The sequence below is a fragment of the Spodoptera frugiperda genome, chromosome 12 (assembly GCF_023101765.2).
Source record: "Spodoptera frugiperda isolate SF20-4 chromosome 12, AGI-APGP_CSIRO_Sfru_2.0, whole genome shotgun sequence".
In the NCBI taxonomy this organism is placed as follows: Eukaryota; Metazoa; Arthropoda; class Insecta; order Lepidoptera; family Noctuidae; genus Spodoptera; species Spodoptera frugiperda.
Window position 1 is genome coordinate 266,530 of NC_064223.1, and position 22,081 is coordinate 288,610.

The following is a 22,081-nucleotide window of genomic DNA, read 5'->3' on the forward strand; positions in this document are numbered from 1 at the left end:
TGCTGGACTGTTCCAAGTTGTTATTCTTATGAATAAACCTGAAACCTGGAACTTGCAACGGCTCACTAGGCAATAGATCTGAGATCAACACTTCAACTCAGTTCTGTAAGTCGCGCCACATGTGTTGCCCGTTTCTACTAAATTACATGGAAATGGGAAACGATGTATTATCAAGAAAGAAATCGTTATAATTAGAAATTTAAAAATTGCAACTATAAAATGACAATACCTTAGAGGGAGGTAATCTAAAACACTACTAAATAATATGTCCCCTTTTCTCCATCCTTCCCTATGTGACATCATCCCAATTTCCTTCCATATAATTTTTCGCACACCCACAATTCAAAACCTATTAACACTAGCTTGTTACAAAAACACGCCGTCCTCAATTCTAGCCAGCGGCACTTTTATTTCTTGTCGTTATCTAAGTTCACGGTCATCTAAGAACCTTCCAATAAAACATAGCCTGTCATAAGTACTTTATAATCGAACAAATCGATCTATTATGTTCTCATTGTCCTTGAAACGTTAAACTGATTATATCTTCAAGGGACCGCCTGATTTATCTGCGGGTCAAAATTGCTTTTCATTGGTTCAACTGTTTCGGAGTTCATTGTAACACGTGTTGGCGATTTCTCGGTAAAAATTGGTATATGGATAGTATATGGCTGTCGCATCCAACTAGTTTAATAAAGCCACAATTTAACTAACGACCTGAATGACTAGCTGAGTGATTGAAAGGCTCAATTTTTCATTCTTACTCTAGCGGGTTACCGGGGATCCGACTCGAAAAGCAGGTAAGAGGACGATGGTTTTTAGTCAGTAAGAGTCTGACTCTCCCTCACGTCTCGGCCAAGACGGGAGAAGTCATTGGATGGTTGTCCCTCCTCAAGAAAAGAAAGGCCGTTAGTTGTATGGTGAAACGATTGTCATTGAAACACCTAATCTCATAATTACTTACAAAATAATTAAATTAAATAACTACAACTAAAAGTAGTACCTAGTAATGCGATCACCATTCAAAGAATAAAACGAAACAAAAATAAAACAAAGATCTCGCAAACCACACCAAGATAATCATCACATCCTCTCCAAAACCCCATCAAACACGACACAGCAGTTCTCGAGATGTGGCATGCAATTACCTACAAACAGTTTCCTCGATGTAAAACGTTCTAGCTTCTAATGGAACTGTCTGCTTTGAACTGTGGACTTAATAAGGTTTCCGTACCTCAGGGAAATTCAGACGTGAGATAAGAAGGCTATTCTTTGTAAAATAAAGGCTAACAGCTTTGAAATTAAGTTTATTTTTACTTAATATAGGTAGACAGGTCTATGCTATCTGAGATGTGAAGATTATGTTCCTTTAGGTTTTCATTTTCGTTCGTTTAGGGACGAAATACCGGTCAGACAAAGGCGAAACTGCACGGTTGGCACCGTGGCTGGGCAACTGGCTGCCGTGTAACGTGTTCGATTCCCGCACGGAACAACTCTTTGTGTGATCCACAGATCTGGGGGCACGGTAGTGCCCCCGCCAAGACGAGTCAAGCGAAGCGCAAGCGCAAGGGCACTACCTACCTTTTCTCGAAGCGCTTCGTCGTATTTTTGAACTTGAGTTTGGGTTATACCAGATAAACAAAATTTTCAGGATATAATTTCAGTGGTAGACTTAATAAACCTCTAAAGTTTCAATTGCATAGCTCTTATACTTTAGATTTTATTGATATCTAAAATACCCCGATTTCGTCACTCACTCACTCACTCACTGATGATCAACAAAATTCTTAAGGTACTTCCTGAAGTCCTAGAAAACTGAAATTTGGTATGTAAGCTAGTATTAGTACCCAAACAACAAAAAAATCCTAAAACTTGGAACTTTTACCCCCCAACCCCTTAAACTAGTGGGTGAAAGTTTGTTCGAGACTTCCGCAACTTTTGACGCTAGAGGTCTGAATGCGGCCGCGGAGGGGTAAAAATCTGAAATAGGGAAACTTAATTCCCTATTTCCTGCTTGAGATCTGAAAATTATACACAAGTACATAGAACACAAACTTTTCATCAAATCAAAACATTATCCTACCCATAAGTACTTAGATATGAATAATATTACTACACTTCACTTCGGTAAGTGTTTATTAATCAACCTATACTTTTGAACATAAGCATCGTAAGTATAGTATGCGCCAACGCCCGCCGCCTGCCCCCTCGTCCCCGCGCAGTAGCTAAAGATAATCGGCCCGTCAGCGAGCGCGGCACCCGAACGCGGGCAGAGGCGCGAGGGCAGACGTCGTTGACGCTTGTCTCGTTGAATGAAAAATTTTCGGAATATTTCGGTGATTTAAAAGTTTGCTATCGCGGAGAAAAAAACCATTTGCCTAATATTTAATTGTTAGTAGTTTAGTAGGTAAAGGTTTAGATACTAGTGTTTTAATTTTCATTGATAAAAAGTATTAGGATTACGTTTGCAATTTTCTTATAAATTTAGTAGTTTAGTAGGTGAAGGTTTAGTTAGGTACTAGTGTTTTAATTTTCATTGATAAAAAGTATTAGCATTACGTTTGCAATTTTCTCACAAATTTAATTAAGAAATTCAAAGATTGAATAAGTAGGTATTTGCAATTAAGTAGTATAGGTTAGTAGGTATAATATGTTTATAGTTGTTTATGTAGGTACGACTTAGTGAGAATAATTTGATACGTAGGTCATTGTTTAATTTTCATTGTTAATAGGTTTAACTTAAGTAGTTTAGGATTACGTACGGTTTGAATATTGTATAGTAGGTAGAAAATTACGATATTGATAGTTGTTAATCTAGTGTTGTCGCTCATTTTATCTTTCTATCATAAGCAACCTACAAAAAGAAATGAAATCCCACAAAAACATTTCATGTTAAATGTTGCCAAGACGAGACCATATAGCTCGCACTGTCAAAAAGTAATCCGATCCCGTGTAGAGCCAAGTTTCTAACCCTACATGCCCAGACCTAAATCGATAAGCCCTAATTTCACACTCAAGTTACGGGGAAATTCTACAGCCATAGCTCGTACTGCGTAGTTCGTAGCGCGTAGCAGAGTTTTTACGCTATAATCTCGTAGGCGTGCAAACCTTGGACGTAACTGGCGAGTCGGCCGCACGGACTTTTTGCTATTCGTCATATGGGCTTGAGCTTAAAAATTTATTCAATCTTCTAAACTCTTTCCGTGCGGCCAACTCGCCAGTTACGTCCAAGGTTTGCACGCCTACGAGATTATAGCGTAAAAACTCTGCTACGCGCTACGAACTACGCAGTACGAGCTATGGCTGTAGAATTTCCCCGTAACTTGAGTGTGAAATTAGGCCTTATCGATTTAGGTCTGGGCATGTAGGGTTAGAAACTTGGCTCTACACGGGATCTGATTACTTTTTGACAGTGCGAGCTATATGGTCTCGTCTTGGCAACATTTAACATGAAATGTTTTTGTGGGTTGTTGTTTCGGGTCTGAGTGTCATGTGCATGTAAAATTGTATGTTTGTAAACGCACCCACGACACCGGAGAAAATCCTAATGTGGGGCAACGTTTTTTAAACAAAAAAAAAAGTGGAATCTTTTTATGATATAAGCCGGTTAACGAGCAGATGGATCACATGACGGTAAACAATCGCCACCGCCCATGGACACCCGAACCTACCCCAACCTATCTGGCTACTATGGCCAAGCTTGGCGACCATGGCCAAGCTTGGCGGCCATGGCCAAGCTTGGCGACCATGGCCAAGCTTGGCGGCCATGGCCAAGCTTGGCGGCCATGGCCAAACTTGGCGACCATGGCCAAGCTTGGCGACCATGGCCAAACTTGGCGACCATTGCCAAGCTTGGCGACCATGGCCAAGCTTGGCAGCCATGGCCAAACTTGGCGGCCATGGCCAAGCTTGCCATGGCCAAGCTTGGCGGCCATGGCCAAGCTTGGCGGCCATGGCCAAGCTTGGCGGCCATGGCCAAGCTTGGCGGCCATGGCCAAGCTTGGCGGCCATGGCCAAGCTTGGCGACATTGGCCAAGCTTGGCGGCCGTGGCCAAGCTTGGCGGCCATGGCCAGGCCTGGCGACAATGGCCAAGCCTGGCGACAATGGTCAAGCTTGGCGGCCATGGCCAAGCTTGGCTACTATGGTCAGGCTTGGCGACCATGGCCACTTGGCGATGAATGTTTGTACGCGATTAACTATCTTGCGTTTGTCTCGCTCTTTGTTCATCTTTTTTTTTCAAGTCTGTGTAGTTTGTCTTCTTACTAAAGAAACGAGCATGATAGGATATTTGTATCTTTTTATCCCACGAGATCGCGGACGAAGTCGATGGCCGAAGCTAGTAAATAATAAATAACGACTTGTCAGTAAAATTGTCAAGATTGTCGCCACAAGATTGGTTGGTCGAATGTTTGTCATCAACTCGACCTTAGAAACGTTTTTGCAGCGAAATTGTGGCAAGTGTGGCAACCCTGACCGAGTTGACAAATCGGTCGGCCGCCGTGTTTATTGTACAGCCACGTGCAAAAATATTTATATTCTGAATCTATTGTGTTTCTTTGAAGATTTCTCTCAGTCATAGGCATCTAAAACTAAAACCATATGACATGATTTTCTTGCAATGTTCAATGGAAATTCTTACACTACTGTTGGTTACAGATATTTTTTTAATGAGTGTTGCTATAGCTAAGCTATAAGACATCCACTGCTGTACAGACGACCTGATTTAAGGTCGCAAGGTAGCCGTTAGATATTGCAAAAACCGCCGGGAGGATCCGTGGTACATGGTGAGGCTTTTTAAGGGGGAAAAATCATCCTATTGACTTCTCCCGCCTTCAGCAAGGCGGGAGGGAGTGTCAAACCACCCCGTTCCTACTCCTGTTTTTCGATCCGGAGCCCGGTAACCGTCTAGGTAGTCCGCAGCTCCGGATCAGGTATCAGGCGGTGTGCTCTGAGGAAAAACTTGGTAACCCTTGTATTACCCCTATGTTAGGTAGATAGATGACTTCTGACATTTCTTAGATTGTTAGTCTTCCTACCTAAGTTGTTTCATAGACTACTAAAGATATTTCAATCACCTAAGTTGTTCCATAGAGTTGGCGGACTACTGAAATATTCAGGACCAATTCTCTAATGTAGCTGATAAAATTGCTTTGAAATACGAAGTAGAAACGATAGCTATATTTCTGTGACCTATTAGAAGCTGGGGAATTGAAGACAAATAGTCATGTTTGTGTAAACCCCGAGGTGATGCAGAGTAGAATACAATTGATCACCATCGCTACACTTCCTACGGGTGTAGTAATAGCCCACAGCACATATAATAAAAGCCGACCAAATGCTTTTTTTATATACAGAAGATTCATCACACTTTTTGTTTTGAGAGGGAAAATAATTCAATTACTTCTCCTGCCTGGAAAAGCGAAAGGGGTGTCAGATTCTTACTAACTAAAAACCACCCCATTTCTACTCCTGCTTTTCGACCCGGAGTTCCGGTAAACCCATTAGGTAGTCAAAACAAACACTACTACAATAATACAAAGCTACATCAAAATAACAAAAATACCTCAAGAACTAACATTCTAGATTATTCTACACGATACGAGAAAGCAAACATCACATTTTGAGCTTTATATCTTGAAGGCAGACATATGCTATTCATACGAAATGAGCATCTATGAATACTAGAGCATCAACATACTGCATACAAGCTATTACAGTGGGATTGAAATATCAAAAACTAGAGGGAAATTATTTTCTAGGTATACCTATATTTATGTCGTAGTGGCTCGGTGTTTATGTCACGGTGGCTCGGAGTTTTAAAGGTACACACACGTCCACAGGCCCGCATCGTACGTATCGCACGCACCGCACGCAACGGATTTTAGTTTGTCTTGTATAAAACTCATACAACTGCGTCCACTGATCCGCATCATCAGCAATGCCTACATGCGATGCGTACTGATGACGTCATACGGAATGCATATGATGCGGCCCTGTGGACCGATTAAACAATCGTGGTGATTAATACTCAAACCTTCTCCGTGTGAGAAGAGGCTTTTGGTCAGCAGTGGCCATTTATAGGCTGATGATGTGATACCTACATCTAATACAGCAATGCAGGTATTTCCAAGTATTTTATTTGTGTGTATTTCATTCGTATCGCAAATTGAAATTCACCGGAATTTCCAATGATGCTTACTCTATTATTATTCTGTATTACGGGAATTCATTAATTTGTGGAGTCAATATTTCGAATTGAATAGCGAATCAATGTTTTGATGTCCGTTCCTGTCCTAATAATGAATGCTTTATCATTGAATACAATGAAAATATGTATAATAATCATTACTCACAGAAAACCGACGTAAAACAACGCTTGCATTGTGTTTCGTTGTGTGAGTGAGGTTACTGGAGGTCCAATTATCCCCCTTCCCAATCTTCCCAATCCCTGATTCCCCAACAACCCTTAAATTCCTAACCCCCAAAAGGCATTCCACGTGTAACGCCTCTAGAGTTCCGTCTGTTGGTTTAAAGTTTTGTTTGAATTCGGCAATAAAAGAAACTGAATTGTGTCCTTTCGATATAATACAAACACACATTCATAAATTCATACCTATAAATAAATTCAATTGTACGCTTGTATGTACATGTCAAACCCCTTGTTTTACGTCACCATGTGTGTTTTGATGTTCCGTCTCCAAAATTGAACCCTTTTCAAAAACCCCATGACATGTCTTGACGTCAATCTTGTTTTTCTTTTGTTTTATTAAATTTTGATATGCTGAGGGAAATATAACCAGGCCGTGTGGACGGGCTGTCTCTAAGATACTCCTTCATGTTTTATTTATTTGCAGACTTCAAAAATAAGATTTATTTTGTATAGAGTAGATTTAGGGCCCTTTTCCACCAGAAATGGTTACAAAGATGTAATAGCTAAGCTGTGAAACTATGTGACCGTTTCCCCTGATACTCAGTTTAGTAGCTTCGCGAGGAAGATGCGCAGCTCGAGTATGCGATGTATATCGGTAGTAGTACAGCGGTAAGTCTTTTTTTTTACTCTAAACCAAGAAAAAGGCTTTACCCTTATAAATTCGTAACGTCATCTATAAATACTCCCTTGTTTCGCAACTGATTTCCACAAATGTTCTACAAAACAAACAAAAAAGTTTTTCGTTTAAAAGAAAGTTTGCAATATTCTGGATCCTTTTACCAAACATTTTAGTGTTTCAGACCGAAATGATCCCTTCGGGGTCATATATTTTTACGCATAGGTTCAATCCGAGCCAAGAAATCCGGGATACTAAAGACCTTTGTGGATATATAAATATAAATTCTAACAACTAAGTAGGTATTACAAAGATAACTTATGGTATCGAAACTTATAACATTGTCTTTCTCATTGATATCTCCTATAGTTTGTATTTTAGACAAATGAAATTAGAACGCTTCTCGAACGAGAGAAAAGATTCGATGTATGAGGGTTGACTTTGACATTCGACAAATATGTAATGTCAAGATAACACATAAATTTCTAACCCCCAAAAGGCAACGCACTTGTAACGCCTCTGGTGTTTCGTGTGCCCATGGGCGGCGGCGATTGCTTATTATCAAGTGATCCGTCTGCTCTTTTACCGGCTTGTTCTATAAAAATGTATTTGTCTGGGTATCTAAAGTTTGAGTTTATTTATGATTGCGGAACCATTCAGGACTAAATCTCTAGTCTAACTAAGTAGTTTTTTTCCTGATTTATACGCAGCAATGTCGTCCCTTTGTTAAAGAGACTAAGACACGAATTTTAAACGAAAATAGATAGGTAGGTAGGAAGCAATGGAAATAAATTACAGGATGTTCATTTTGTCCTGAATTTCAGCAAGTAAGCCGGCCTGGGGGAATGGCGGACAACGTTCCCTTTATATTTAAATCACGCAGGAAATATTCTGAATAGATTGTATTATTTTGAGAACAGCCTGTTTACTTAAGCGTGTATAATGCGTTTCTATTGTATGAGATTTCGGATTTCGGTTTAGATATTTTTTTAGGTCAATCTAATAAAAGATGTCCTGTACTTATAATTATGTCAAAGTAAAGTTCTGTTATTTTAAAATCTTAGAATCATTTTTAAAATAACACTCCGTATATTGAGGACAGTTGACACTTAATTAATTATTGTATATCATGTAACTGTTTGACGAGGAACTCGACTAGTTTCAAGCCATGCTAGAGGCTCACATTAAGCTACTGACTAGCAGCTAGCAGCGCGACAATCGCCGCGTCGTGTGTCGCGGAATTCTGCTCATGAATATGAGCCTCTAGCATGGCTTGAAACTAGTCGAATTCCTCGTCAAATAATTACGTGAATAAGCCAAAAACACATTTATTAATTTAGTATGTCTCACGAAAGTTATAATAACTGTAGACACTTTTGAAGATCACAAGAAGTTAAATCGATCGTTTATTACTTTACTGAAGCAATTTGTTTGAGTTCGTCCCAAAACATAGATTGCCGATTATCATGGTCATTTCATCGATAAAATTAAAAACAGTCAATCAAAAAGATACTTTGAATATACCAAGCTAAAGTTCACAATCGCTTACCTCTCCGAATCCATGGTTAAGCTTTCAGATGGTATCCAGTTTTGACGAATTTTGCTAGCGCCCGGTTAACTGTAACAAAAACAGTGAAGTTCAAATGTTTTGGTTATAATTGAACGCAAACACGGTCCGAATGTTAACGAATTGGGTCAGCGGAATATTTCGAATAAAACGTGATGTTATGAATAGTAATATTTGGTCCAGTTGTTGGGGTAGGCTTAAATTGTGGAGAGCTGTGAATTCTGTTCACTGTTCGGTTATACCTAAATTTAATAGGTATTACTTATAGAATTAAGAACTGTGTATGAATGTTAAAAATGCTTTATTATTGTTATAATAAAATAACTAGGCTGATGTCCCATTACATTTAGATTAAAATTGTTCAACGGGCCTCTGAGAGTTATCTTCGGCTCCTCGTACGCCTTCCAAAGGTCCGGGACCCTGTGGTCCCGTGATAGGAAAAGAAATAACTAGTAAATAATAACTGATTAAGTATCATCCTAATATGACATATGGTGAATTCGCACTTTAATCAATTTTAAATGCGTTTTGGAAGATAAGGGCGAGTAGAGCCTCAAGCTCATCAATAATTTATACATGGCCACAGCAGACCAAAAGCCTCTTTTCGTACAGAGAAGGTTTGAGCATTAACTATCACGCTTGTTCAATGCGGATTGGCCAAGACCAAGTATAAACATAATAATCTTAAAGGTTTGTTGAAATAACTCTGCAAACCGTTACAAGTATCCATAAACTTACACACAAGCTTTTCTAACATACTTTGTATGTAAAACAAAATAATATAAATACATCTAAAAACATTACGTAATTCTATCATATTGTGCGCACTTTCTTTCCTTTACGTCTGCTACAATCCCATCTGAGCGCATTTCCGCAATCGTGCAATAAATGCAAACAGCGATTGGAGGCGAAGTAGTTTTATAAACCAGTGCAACTAAACAAATGGCTCGTTTGTATGGGAAATACGATTTGTTTAGAGCTTGGTACAAGGTATGAGCGACAGCGATTAAGAAACTGGTAAAAATGGGTAGATTTTTCAAATAAGGTGAAACTACTTAATAATAGAGGTGATGAGATCAGTCGACTTATAGTCCTTTGAACTAATTTTAAAAGAATTAGACTTGTCAAGCATGTGTCTATACTCACTTACTCTCACTGGGTTTTAATAATTGGAGGTGATTTACCGGTAATAAAAACTTTGGCAACGCTACAACTTAATAAACTAAAAACTACAGTTTACTCCCGTAAATATATTGAGAAAAGCTCTACTAGTTTCGAGTCACAGAGGGAATCTTCATCATGAGCAACGTATGCAGACGTGGCGACGTCGCGCAGCCTACTAACACGCTACGCTACTACTTCATTTAGTTTACAAATCATGTAACATACGGAATATTAAGCGTAGTGATTACAGCTCAAACCCTCTCCGTTTGAGAAGAGGCTTTTGGTCAGCTATGGCCACTTTTAGGCTGTAGATGATGACAGAATATTTCGCCACAAATCGCTCTAATCTCGCACCTTGCACCAAACGCAAGCTGTTAAGTAGGACTACAAAATGAATGGAAGAACTTCAGTGTCCCCCAACGCCAGTCCAACATTTTTATTCCAACTTCTAAACCAAATTATGAAGAATCTTCGAGAAAATTTCCTTCAAAAAAAACCAAGATTTTTGTTTTCAATTTCCGTTGTTAATTCGGGTGTGAGAGGATTGGGAAATGAATACCTACTGAACTTATTTTTTCGTTTTTTGTATATCTTTTTTCTTTTCCTTATTGCTGTGAATGAGATTTCTTTTCGAAACTTGTTGCGTTTTGCGCTGAAGTGGTGTTTCTGATTCGATTGATTTTGTTTGTTTATTCTCTTTGATGGTTGCTGTTTTGTTGTTGATAGTTTTTATGGTGGTTTGTTTTACATTCCTGATATGTTATGTAGCATTTATTTGTGCATACGTAGTTATCTACCCACCGGAGCTGCAGACTACCTATCGCGTTCACCGCGGCTCGAAAAGCAGGAGTAGGAACGGGGTGGTTTTTAGTCATTAAGAGTCTGACACTCCCTCTTGTCTCAGGAGAAGTCATTGGATGATTTTGCCCCTTAAAAAAAGTTACCTCCTTAGGGTTTTAAATAGTTAATGATCAGGCTCAATCACTATTTTTACTTAAAAGTTCACGTCCTTCAAAAACTCGACTGTTCAATATTTAGGATACCTTTTCGACCAAAGACATAAACTTTACTACTTTATTATGCGTACACTGCCTAAAAAACCAAGTACTAAGGTAAAACTACGTTCGAATTTCTCTTGGGAACACACAGTAGTACATACACACTAACCCAAAAAACCAAAGCCTATTGTAATGAATGAAATCGATATCAAAATCTGTGTCCTACATAACGATTCGACAAAACAATATCTAGATAAATATCCCAGGCAGCACACTTAGAACTAGACCAGATGTCTATCAGGCTAGACAATAGCGCTCGATGGGAACCGAACAATTTCTATCTATACCATACTTCATTAACACTATTGGCACATATAGATCATAACAGATAGATTGTGGGAACGGTTTTTACTGCCGTAAAGAAGAATTACTATAGTTAGGTCTACATATTTTACAGAGAAAGTGAGGCAATCGTGCCACTGATTCGTAAACAAATGAAGTGCTAATGTGGGAAGGTTGCCATGGTAACGTTATGACATGCGAAATTGTTCTTTTGTGGTATATTTTCTCTTGTTTATCAGTGACTTATGAGTTACAGTTGTGATAATTATACATGGAGTTTTTAATAGATGGTAATGATAAATGTTAATTTATTTCTTCTTATGAGTTAAAAAACATTTCTGTAGCATCTGTGATATCCGACCCGGAGCTGCGGACTGCCTAGCGGGTTACCAGGTCTCCGGCTCGAAAAGCAGATGTAGGAACGGGGTGGTTTTTGGTGAATAAAAGTCTGACACGTCATCATTTTTATCAACCCGTCCATAGCTAAACCCAAGCCTATCTATTTTCCCTAATGATCTTTAACTCAAGATACATAAAACTATTATTAACACTAAACAATTTACACCTTATGACCTCTTCATAAATCAAAGATTATAAACTATCATGTCTAGACGGTCTTAATAAGAAAAATAACCACCTTAACACTCCATTAGTTAGTGCGCCGTGTAATTTAGCAAAGCTGGGAGGAAAGAAACGGTAATGAAATATAGACAAAGATTCCGTTTGTCTCGCGTGATGAATAGTGCAATATAGCGCGAAGAAATTACTATAGTGACAGATGACTCGTTAAGGAGGCTGCTCTGCAGATTCATATTACTCTTACTTCGCAATAGGTTTGTGTTAGAAGCTGTTTAATGACGTTGATGTTTTCCGTTTTGTTTTGAGTTTATTGAGTAAAGTTGGGTAATGATGAAGGAGTAGAATATATTTATTGTCAACCTCTACACTTCACGAGCGTAATGATGTCATACTCTCTTATGTAAAGGAGGCCCATAGTCCAGCAGTAGACTGACACATTATCTACGCATTTTTATTATTTTATTTTATTACGTTATTTCTTAATACATTGTTATTTTACTGACTACCTCCCTGGTCGAGTGGTTACAGAGCTTTTTCAGTTTTTTGAAACTTTCTCAGTAGTAGCACGGAGTCTGGAATTGTGCCCGGTATATGGCAATAGGCTCACCCTCTATTACATGGAACTTATAGCACAAATGGTGAAAAGCGAGTGTAGGTACATTGTATAGCGGCATTACGTGCCGTAATGTGCACCCTCTACCTTCAGGGATAAAAAGGCGTGACTTTGTGTTGTTATTATTATTTTACAATTACGCGAACATTCTTAAATCGCTATCGCTTCTACACTAACACCTAACCCTTCCCAAGTGGCTAAAAAGGCCAAAAGCTGGTATCCATTAAGCGCGTCCTATAACAACGCCGGCGCCAATAAATCTTAGCCGGAGTTTGGCTTTAGGATTTATTTGCGTTTAGTGCATCCGATTTGGGTGCTCGGTCTAATATGGAGTCTTAATAGCACGCCTTTGTGAAGTGCGGTAAGTCATTGAAACAGGATTGGGATTTTAAAGGAAATTAATCCTTATAGTTTGTAACAATATGGTTAATTTTTAATACCTCTTATCAAAGCAATAGGGTTTAATATTGATTAGACTTGGGTGACCTGATTTAGTAGGAAGTTGATTTAGGACATGGAAAATCAAATAAAAGATTGAATAGGGAATGTTACGATGGTTTGGACATGTAGAAAGGATAGATGAAAGCAGATTTACGAAAGAAATATACAAGGCGAATATGAATGGGGCCGTCGGTAGAGGACGTCCTAGACAGACATGTATTGACCAGATTGGTGATATATTAAAGAAGGGCCAATTTAAAAGTACCCTTAACCAACGAGCATGCATGAAAAGACTGATGACTGTTGATGAAGCGAAAGAGGTACATATGTAAGATTCGTAGCAATTGGCGTTCCATTGTCTCAGTCATGGACGACAGGCGTGAGGTTATGTATGTATGTAAAATCATAGTAATATAATAAATGTAGAAGCTTGTGATATTTTGATCCCAATATTTTCAGTCACGAGTAGGTCAATTAAATATTACAAAGAAAAAAAAATGCAAACTAGAACAGAGTCTACGTATAAAATACCCAAAGGACTGAACTCAGTAAAAGCTTTCATGATTAGATATTATTTTACAATACATTAACATTTCCGTGCAAGGCATTAGCTTTAAAGAAAATAAACTGTTTTATCTTTATGATGTTGCTATAATGTGCCCATGGGACCCTATCCCATGTCCGAGACCCCAGTGAAGGCATCTCTGACACTGATTAATTATCCCATACATACCTACATACATTAATTAGTTTATGTAGTAAATAACTGGATATCTTGCTTGAATGCAGTGTGTGTAGCTTGCTAACAGATAAGTGTGTAAGCAAAATACTTAATTTAAAATCTTAGAGGATTTTTAGGATTCATCCATTAAAATACTGTGATCGCTTCAAGCAAGGGCGACTGTAAAGGCAAGGGGTTTCAGATTCGATTCGTAGTATAGCTGGGCTTTTTTCAGTTTTTCGAAAATCTTTCAGTAGTAGCACGGAATCTGGAAATGTGCCCGGTATATGGCAATTGGCTCACTCTCACTTACATGGGACTTATAACACAAATGGTGAAAAGTGGGTTTACATTGTATAGCGGCATTACGTGCCGTAATGTGCACCTCTGCCTACCCCTTCGGGGATAAAGATGACATTGACGACGACGAACAAGTCTCTCCTCTGGAGTAATTTTTGAGTTTTGTAGGTTTCACATTTTGAAAAGACCATCTCGACATTTGAATCCACATTTTCCCCAGAACTACAATTCCAACCTCGACATCCAAATACTATTTTTTCCAACAATCTTGGATGTAACTTTTCAATGTTGGCGAAACCACTGAATCATTTATTTCGGATTTGACCAAGTAGTTTCCAAGTCCTGTCGAGGTAGCGTCGTGCGGCGCTCGAGGAAAGCCTTCGCCATGAATAAATACTTCGTTGTCTTGTCAAACTTTTACAGTTAAACTGTCTCTCTTTATGTATTTAGTTTTGGTTCCAAGTTACTTTTGTAGGTTTAAGAGAGAAATATTTTTACAGATATTTGTATTTGAAGGTTATGAAATAAAATCTAGAGGTCTTGTTTTGCGCTGAAGTTTTAATTTATATCGTAAAATAGTTTTGTTTTTCTATACTAGGTAATTAAAAAACGTAAAAACTAAAACGCAAATAAATAATATTATCCCATAAAAACATTTCATGTTAAATGTTGCCAAGACGAGACCATATAGCTCGCACTGTCAAAAAGTAATCAGATCCCGTGTAGAGCCAAGTTTCTAACCCTATACTTTTGAACTGGCGAGTCGGCCGCACGGACTTTTTGCTATTCGTCATATGGGCTTGAGCTTAAAAATCTATTCAATCTTCTAAACTCTTTCCGTGCAGCCAACTCGCCAGTTCAAAAGTATAGGGTTAGAAACTTGGCTCTACACGGGATCTGATTACTTTTTGACAGTGCGAGCTATATGGTCTCGTCTTGGCAACATTTAACATGAAATGTTTTTATGGGATTTCATTTCTTTTTGTAGGTTGCTTATGATAGAAAGATAAAATGAGCGACATATTCACCTACTAAACTACTAAATTTATAAGAAAATTGGAAACGTAATCCTAATACTTTTTATCAATGAAAATTAAAACACTATTATCTAAACCTTTACCTACTAAACTACTAACAATTAAATATTAGGCAAATGGTTTTTTTCTCCGCGATAGCAAACTTTTAAATCACCGAAATATTCCGAAAACTTTTCATTCAACGAGACAACCGTCAACGACGTCTGCCCTCGCGCGTCTGCCCGCGTTCGGGTGCCGCGCTCGCTGACGGGCCGATTATTTTTAGCTACTGCGCGGGGATGAGGGGGCAGGCGGCGGGCGTTGGCGCATACTATACTTACGATGCTTATGTTCAAAAGTATAGGTTGATTAATAAACACTTACCGAAGTGAAGTGTAGTAATATTATTCATATCTAAGTACTTATGGGTAGGATAATGTTTTGATTTGATGAAAAGTTTGTGTTCTATGTACTTGTGTATAATTTTCAGATTCAAGCAGGAAATAGGGAATTAAGTTTCCCTATTTCAGATTTTTACCCTCCGCGGCCGCATTCAGACCTCTAGCGTCAAAAGTTGCGGAAGTCTCGAACAAACTTTCACCCCTAGTTTAAGGGGTTGGGGGTAAAAGTTCCAAGTTTTAGGATTTTTTTGTTGTTTGGGTACTAATACTAGCTTACATACCAAATTTCAGTTTTCTAGGACTTCAGGAAGTACCTTAAGAATTTTGTTGATCATCAGTGAGTGAGTGAGTGAGTGAGTGACGAAATCGGGGTATTTTAGATATCAATAAAATCTAAAGTATAAGAGCTATGCAATTGAAACTTTAGAGGTTTATTAAGTCTACCACTGACATTATATCCTGAAAATTTTGTTTATCTGGTATAACCCAAACTCAAGTTATGAAGGTTCAAAAATACGACGAAGCGCTTCGAGAAAAGGTAGGTAGTGCCCTTGCGCTTCGCTTGGCTCGTCTTGGGAGGGGCACTACCGTGCCCCCAGATAAGTACTAATAGATTATCCACTGATAGGTTAGAAGCCTTTCGAACAAAAAATAATTTAAAAGATCGGTCCACAATTGACGGAGTAATCAGTGAACAAATAAAAGTAACAAATAAAAACAAACTAATATTCGAACGTAGCACCTCCTCCTTTTATGAAGTCGGTAAAAACCGAAACATTTCAAATTATTGTCACATTTCATACCTGTTATGTTCCTATTTTACCCTCGCAACTCCTAAAGCACATGCGGAACGTAGCATCTAATGGCGTATGGTGATAAATATAAATAAATTCATACCCCAGAACTGTATTATCAACAATCACGAGCAGTGCAGTGCAGGCAGCAATCGGTACAGATATCGATTGGATAAACCGATTTATTTCCATGCAAGTATCTGATATCTAATATTGACCTCCGCCTGTCTGTCCGTGCGCCCGTGGGCGATAATGCAGCCAACTCTAAAGATTCTGGTTTGTATGGCTTAAGGTATAAGTTGTTGCCCTAGCTTTGGCTTTTAGGAAGCATCGGAAATACGGGTTTAGATGGTTGTAAATGTATCTAGTAAAAAAGTACCTACACAATGTATGTTTAAGCCTACTTTGGATTGGACTCTTCTGTTTACAGAAGATACTTTTATTTCAAATAAAACTATCTTCTTGGACAATCTCGACACAAAAATAAAAAAATATCTTAGACAAGATAACTTTATAATATCGCCTACATACACATAAACCAACATTACATAGCTGTAAGACGTTAAATAATACAAAACAACACCTATCATATAAACCAGCTCCAATAGTACTCAACCCACTGCATGCATCATATAACAAAATTAGACAAACACCTTCAAGTTTTTAAACTGACATGGTCACTAACACTAGTATTAGAACTCGAAACGGGATATTTACCATGTTTTTCTATTTTTATGAGTTTCCGATATTTCGGCACTGTTGGTGTCAGTTCATCCGTGATCATGGCGCTTGCAACAGTGCCGAATATCGGAAACTCATAAAAATAGAAAAACATGGTAAATATCCCGTTTCGAGTTCTAATACAAACACCTTCAATTTCAAAACAACCAAATCGCTTCAGCTTCCAACTTGCACCAGCCGCAATATAATAGTGGTCGTGACCAGCCGGGGTACCGATTCCCGTTGCCCTGCGGAAGTATCACTTGACAGGCTGCCGTCCGTGCCGGTCCCGGTTACACCCGGATACCGTCCGGCTATTCGAGGGTGCGCACTCGACGGTCAAATACGGAAGCGCCGGTTTCCGTTTCTTTATTAAATTGTCGACGGATTTTCAAAATTTTTTTTGTTCGAAAGTAGATAGTTCTGAGGTGGTCCCATTGTCACCAAGTTAGGATCTGATGATGGGATCTTAGAGAAATCGAGGGAACTCCTCAAATATTATAGGGAACTATATACTGATTTTGGTATATTCATCTAGAATTGAAGCATTTACAGTAAAAAAGTAAGCTTTGAAGAGGTGGAACTGATGAAGAAGACCAGAAATGGCCAATGGAATTCATACTCACATAATCACAATAAAGTTGCCGCCGCTTGACACCCGAAACACTAGAGGCGTTACAAATGCGTTGCCGGCCTTTCGAGAGTTAGGAATTTAAGGGTTGTTTTGGAATCGGGGATTGGGAAGGGGTCCTCCAGTAACCTCACTCAAACAAATAAAGCGTTGTTTCACGTCGGTTATTGAGATAGAGAATTTTAACCGACTTTTTTAGTTGCGATACTGAATATCGCAACTAAAAAGTGTGAAATAAAATACTTTTTACAAAAAAATAAACCGACTTCACTAAAAAAGTTAAAAATAACTTTAATTTCGGAAGTCGGTGTAACAAACAAATAATACCGAGAAACACCGACTTCTGAAATTAAAGTTATTTTTAACTTTTTTAGTGAAGTCGGTTTTTTACGTCAGATATGAACTTTCCCTAAATCATAGGATACTAAAGCCTTACTACGCCTAAAAACCAACACTTCTACAAAGACAAGAGATAATAAAACTAATTAAGACATTTGTCTTTCTTTCATCTAAATTAGGAAATCAAAACAAAACACTTAGTAATCTTGACACCCACACAGTCTTTTGATTTTAAACCTTGATTCCAAAGTACTTGAGTCCATTTTGCAATACTATTAGAGTATTTAGTAACAAAGTGACGTTAATTGTTAGTGCAGCGGTTTTTATTTGCGCACGCGTCGGTGGTGTGCCCACGCGCATAATATAAAAGATTAGAATCGTTCACTTTAAAGTTTTTATGCTTAAGTAATTGTTATGTAATGGAATTATTTATTACGTTTATATTGTAAATACATTTAGAACTTGATTTATTTATGTTTATTTTTATTGTAGACAACATTCTATTTTTGTCAAGCCTGTCTCGTTGGTCGACTGGTCGCGAGTGTGTCTGTCAAACGAGTGGGCTTGGATTTGATTACAAAGTCGGGTAAAGTACTACTGGGGCTTTTTCGGTGTTTAGAATATTTCTCAGTCAGTATACCTACTTAAAAAAGCCTTTAGGATAACACAGGGTTCCATAGAATACCTGTTCTAACAATAGTATTGAAATAATCAAAATCCATTCATTATGATATCTAGCTTCTTCTAGCAACTTCGCCCGCACTCCCGTGGGACAAAAATCCTATCACCTAAGTCAGCTCATACCCTGTCTGTATACCAAATTTCATCTAAATCCGTTCAGTAGTTTCAGCGTGATTGACGGACAAACATCTTGTAATATTATAAAATATAAGCCTTAATCTATACTTATAATAAATCTGTAGAGAGGTCAATTCTGTACATGAAATATATTTCCAAAATAACTATCAGCGGGTGATTAGTGATCGATACAGATACCAAAAATGCAATCAGAAAATTTTTTGTCTGTCTGTTTGTCTGTCTGTCTGTCTGTCTGTCTGTCTGTCTGTCTGTCTGTCTGTATGTTCTTTATAGAAACAAAAACTACTCGACAGATTTCAACGAAACTTGGTACAATTGTTCTTCATACTCCTGGGCAGGTTATAGTATACTTTTCATCATGCTACGACCAATAGGAGCAGAGCAGTGAAGGGAAATGTTGGGAAAACAGGAGAACTTACTCCACTTTTTAAGCTTCCGTCGCGTGTGCAGCCTTAACGGTTTAAGCTACACAGTAATCATGTATGACGGAAATGTTCTCCTTAAAATTATTTAAAAAATATTCTACGACAGCAAATGTCTATCTCTTATTGTTGACTCACAATAACACGTATAACTTCCAATAGCTTAGTAGTTTGGAGCTTTCTGATTATATTTGTCTACTCTTACGTTTATAACACTCTCATTCATTCAATGATTCATTCATTCATATTATAATAAATCTGTAGAGTTACTCAAAATGGAGAAATAAAACTTCCACGCGAAGACCGACATCCGCGCGGACGGAGTAGCTGGCGGAAGCTAGTAAGAAAAATAAAAAAGCTAAATAATTCTAAGAATGCAATACCTATCTAATAATAAAATATCCTTCTGGGACAGGTTTAAAAACATGCTGCAAAGTGTAGGTAAAGGTATGAGATATTGGCTATAAAACAGATGAAAAACGCCGCTGAACCAATCATAAACCGTCTCATTATTACCATACAATGTTGCATGCTCCTGCGCAGGTTTTAATGCTAGATAGTTTATTATATCTAGGCTTTAAGTTTATGACTGCCTCGTTTGTCTATTGGTTGTTATGTCGACTGCAGAGTATGAGACCTTAGGTTCAATCTTAATTAAAAAAATGTAATTCATCAGTAAATTGAAGTTTGGAATTGTGACTGGTTTTTTGGCAATTGACTCGTTCATTTCTTAGTGCGTATTCTTCCTTTCCATTTTCCATCTTTATTATGCAAATACAACATTTTAATGTGTACTTACCTTCTCACCTTTATCTAAGCTACCCCTTTCATAACATAAATAAATACCTTCTTGTACCTACATTTGTTGCCTAATACTCAACATCTACAATAAGCAATCCGTAGCTAATGTACTGAACATTATTACATTAAATGCTTGAATTGGTTGGTATTTCGGGCACTCGATACATAAATTATTCTGTACACAATACATGTACATATCTTATGTACCTACTTAGGTTTTAGTACTTAGGAAATGTAATGTAGCGTCAGTATTGTATTTTTCTTTTAATGTTGGTGTAAGTTTTAAGCCAACCCTCATTATTGTATCGTAATAATGTGAGCTTTATAAAATTACTAGCTTCTGCCTGGGACTTCGCCCGCATCCCCTTGGGATAAACAACTAATTTCATCTCGATCCCTTTAGCCGTTTTGACGTGAGAGAGTAACAAACAAACACACATACAAACTTTTGCATTTATAATATTAGTAGATTACTAGGATAATAGAAAGGCATCTTTATCATCTTCACCTATATAAAAATGTACGTTGCTGAACAAATCTGGCTGATGACGAGATTGTCGATGTCACCACACTTGGCAGGCGCTCAGGTATCGCAGTTAGGTCACCAAAAAGTATCCTACTGCTCATCTCTCGGTGTCTGGTAGAAGTTATACAACCTGTCCTGACGTAATAAATCGATGTATAATAAAAGTCCAAGTCTAGAATAATGCAGAGCTGTGGACTACCTAGCGGGTTACCGGGGCTCCGGCTCGAAAACCAGGAGTAGGAACGGAGTGGTTTTTAGTCAGTAAGAGTCTGACACTCCCCCTCTCGCCTCGCCCTGGAGACAGAAGTCATCAGATGATTTCCTCCTCCTTAAAAAAAGACTAATTTCACCTTTCCCATTCGTTAAAACTCCCAACTAATAACCAGACACCTATCATCCAGACACCAAGTCTAACCAAAAATTCTAACTCACCAACATCAGTTTGCCGACCAAATAACGCCGAAACTCATAAATTCCATGTTAACACACTTAAATCAATATTTAAATGCAATGGGTAAACAAAATCCGTGCGCCGGCATCGAACTCAAAGCCCCGACATCGACAGTCTGTTGTCAGACGAGGTGCGATGTGGACAAACAGCCACACAACTCCTAGGCTATGTTGTTGATTCAATATTTTGGGTAAAGGTACTGTCGACAACATGAGTCTTATGATTTTGAATTAGTTTTTAAAGTTGTGGTTGTAAGTAACAAATACGTGCTAATTGATATTAAGCCTTTGACTGCCGACAGAAAACTGCTGAAGGCAATTGGCTTACGTATGCCTAGGAAGGTGTTCCTTACGATCCTTTTTTTTGTGGGGGGAAATATATCCAAAATCGTCTCCCGCCTTGAGCAAAGCGAGAGGGAGTGTCAGACTCTTATCCTTCTACTGCTCTTCGAGCCGGAGCCCCGGTAACTCACCAGGTAGTTCGCATCTGCTTACGATCCCATGGATGGGTTTCTATTGTTAGGTTTCTTGTAAGATTTTAGTCATTAGCTAATTTGGCATAGACCTCTCTTTTATCAAACTCATAACATATTTCGTGAAAACCGGTTTTTTAATACTTGTGGCCTATCTCTGCTGACTCTGCTGTATGTACCTAAGAGTATATTTTATTTTAATGTTCAGCTTTTTTGTTATTAAGACGTTAACCCATCACTGGAAAGTACCAAATAAGACTACAAAAAGCTTCGCGAAACATTAAGCGGAAATTATGGTAATTTTGCCTTTGAAGAAAATTACAAATATCACATAAATCATAAGGCTCCATACGTAATAACTATAATTGTATATAATTACAATAAGCTGTATGCGTAGTTCATAGACCATTAAATAAGTTTACAAAAAAAATAGAACAAGTGTGTAGGAGCAGGAGCCGCGTCGATACATACTTTTTTGAAATAAATACTTAATGTAAATTAATAGAATTAATACCTAAGCTTCAAGATTGTTTGTTTGAACGCGCTAATCTCCGGAACTACTGGTCCGATTTGTATAATTATTTTGTGTTGGATAGTGCATTTATAGAGGAGCGTTATAGGGTTTAAACATCACGCTATGACCAAAAGTAGCCGAGCAGTGAATAATAAATTATATAAATATGAAAGTAGCTTACATACGTCTCTGTCACTTCTTTACTCCAAAATCACTGTACCAATTTAAAATATTATTTAAAGTTGGATAGTCCATTTGTTGAGGAAGATTATATAGACTATAAAACATTACACTATGATCAATAGGACCCGCACAGAGCGGGTGAAACCGCGCGCAAGTAGCTAGTTACTAACTCAAGCTCCTTCCATTCTATCATTAAGTCATTACTCTCCATTTTTATATGATT

General features: G+C 38.1%; 1 protein-coding gene across 2 annotated transcripts in view; it reads right to left on the reverse strand.

Annotated features, from left to right (window-relative positions):
- The window catches only part of LOC118262279 (uncharacterized), a 174,919-nt gene that overhangs the window by 32,759 nt on the left and 120,079 nt on the right, over positions 1-22,081 (reverse strand). Inside the window, exon 2 of one of the 2 annotated variants that reach the window (XM_035574332.2) lies at positions 8,594-8,662. The exons of the other annotated variant lie outside the window; for it this stretch is intronic. Within the exon in view, the coding sequence (XP_035430225.1) occupies positions 8,594-8,607 (14 nt within the window). The 5' untranslated portion in view covers positions 8,608-8,662. The remainder of the gene's footprint in view (positions 1-8,593; positions 8,663-22,081) is intronic. 2 annotated transcript variants of the gene reach the window in all.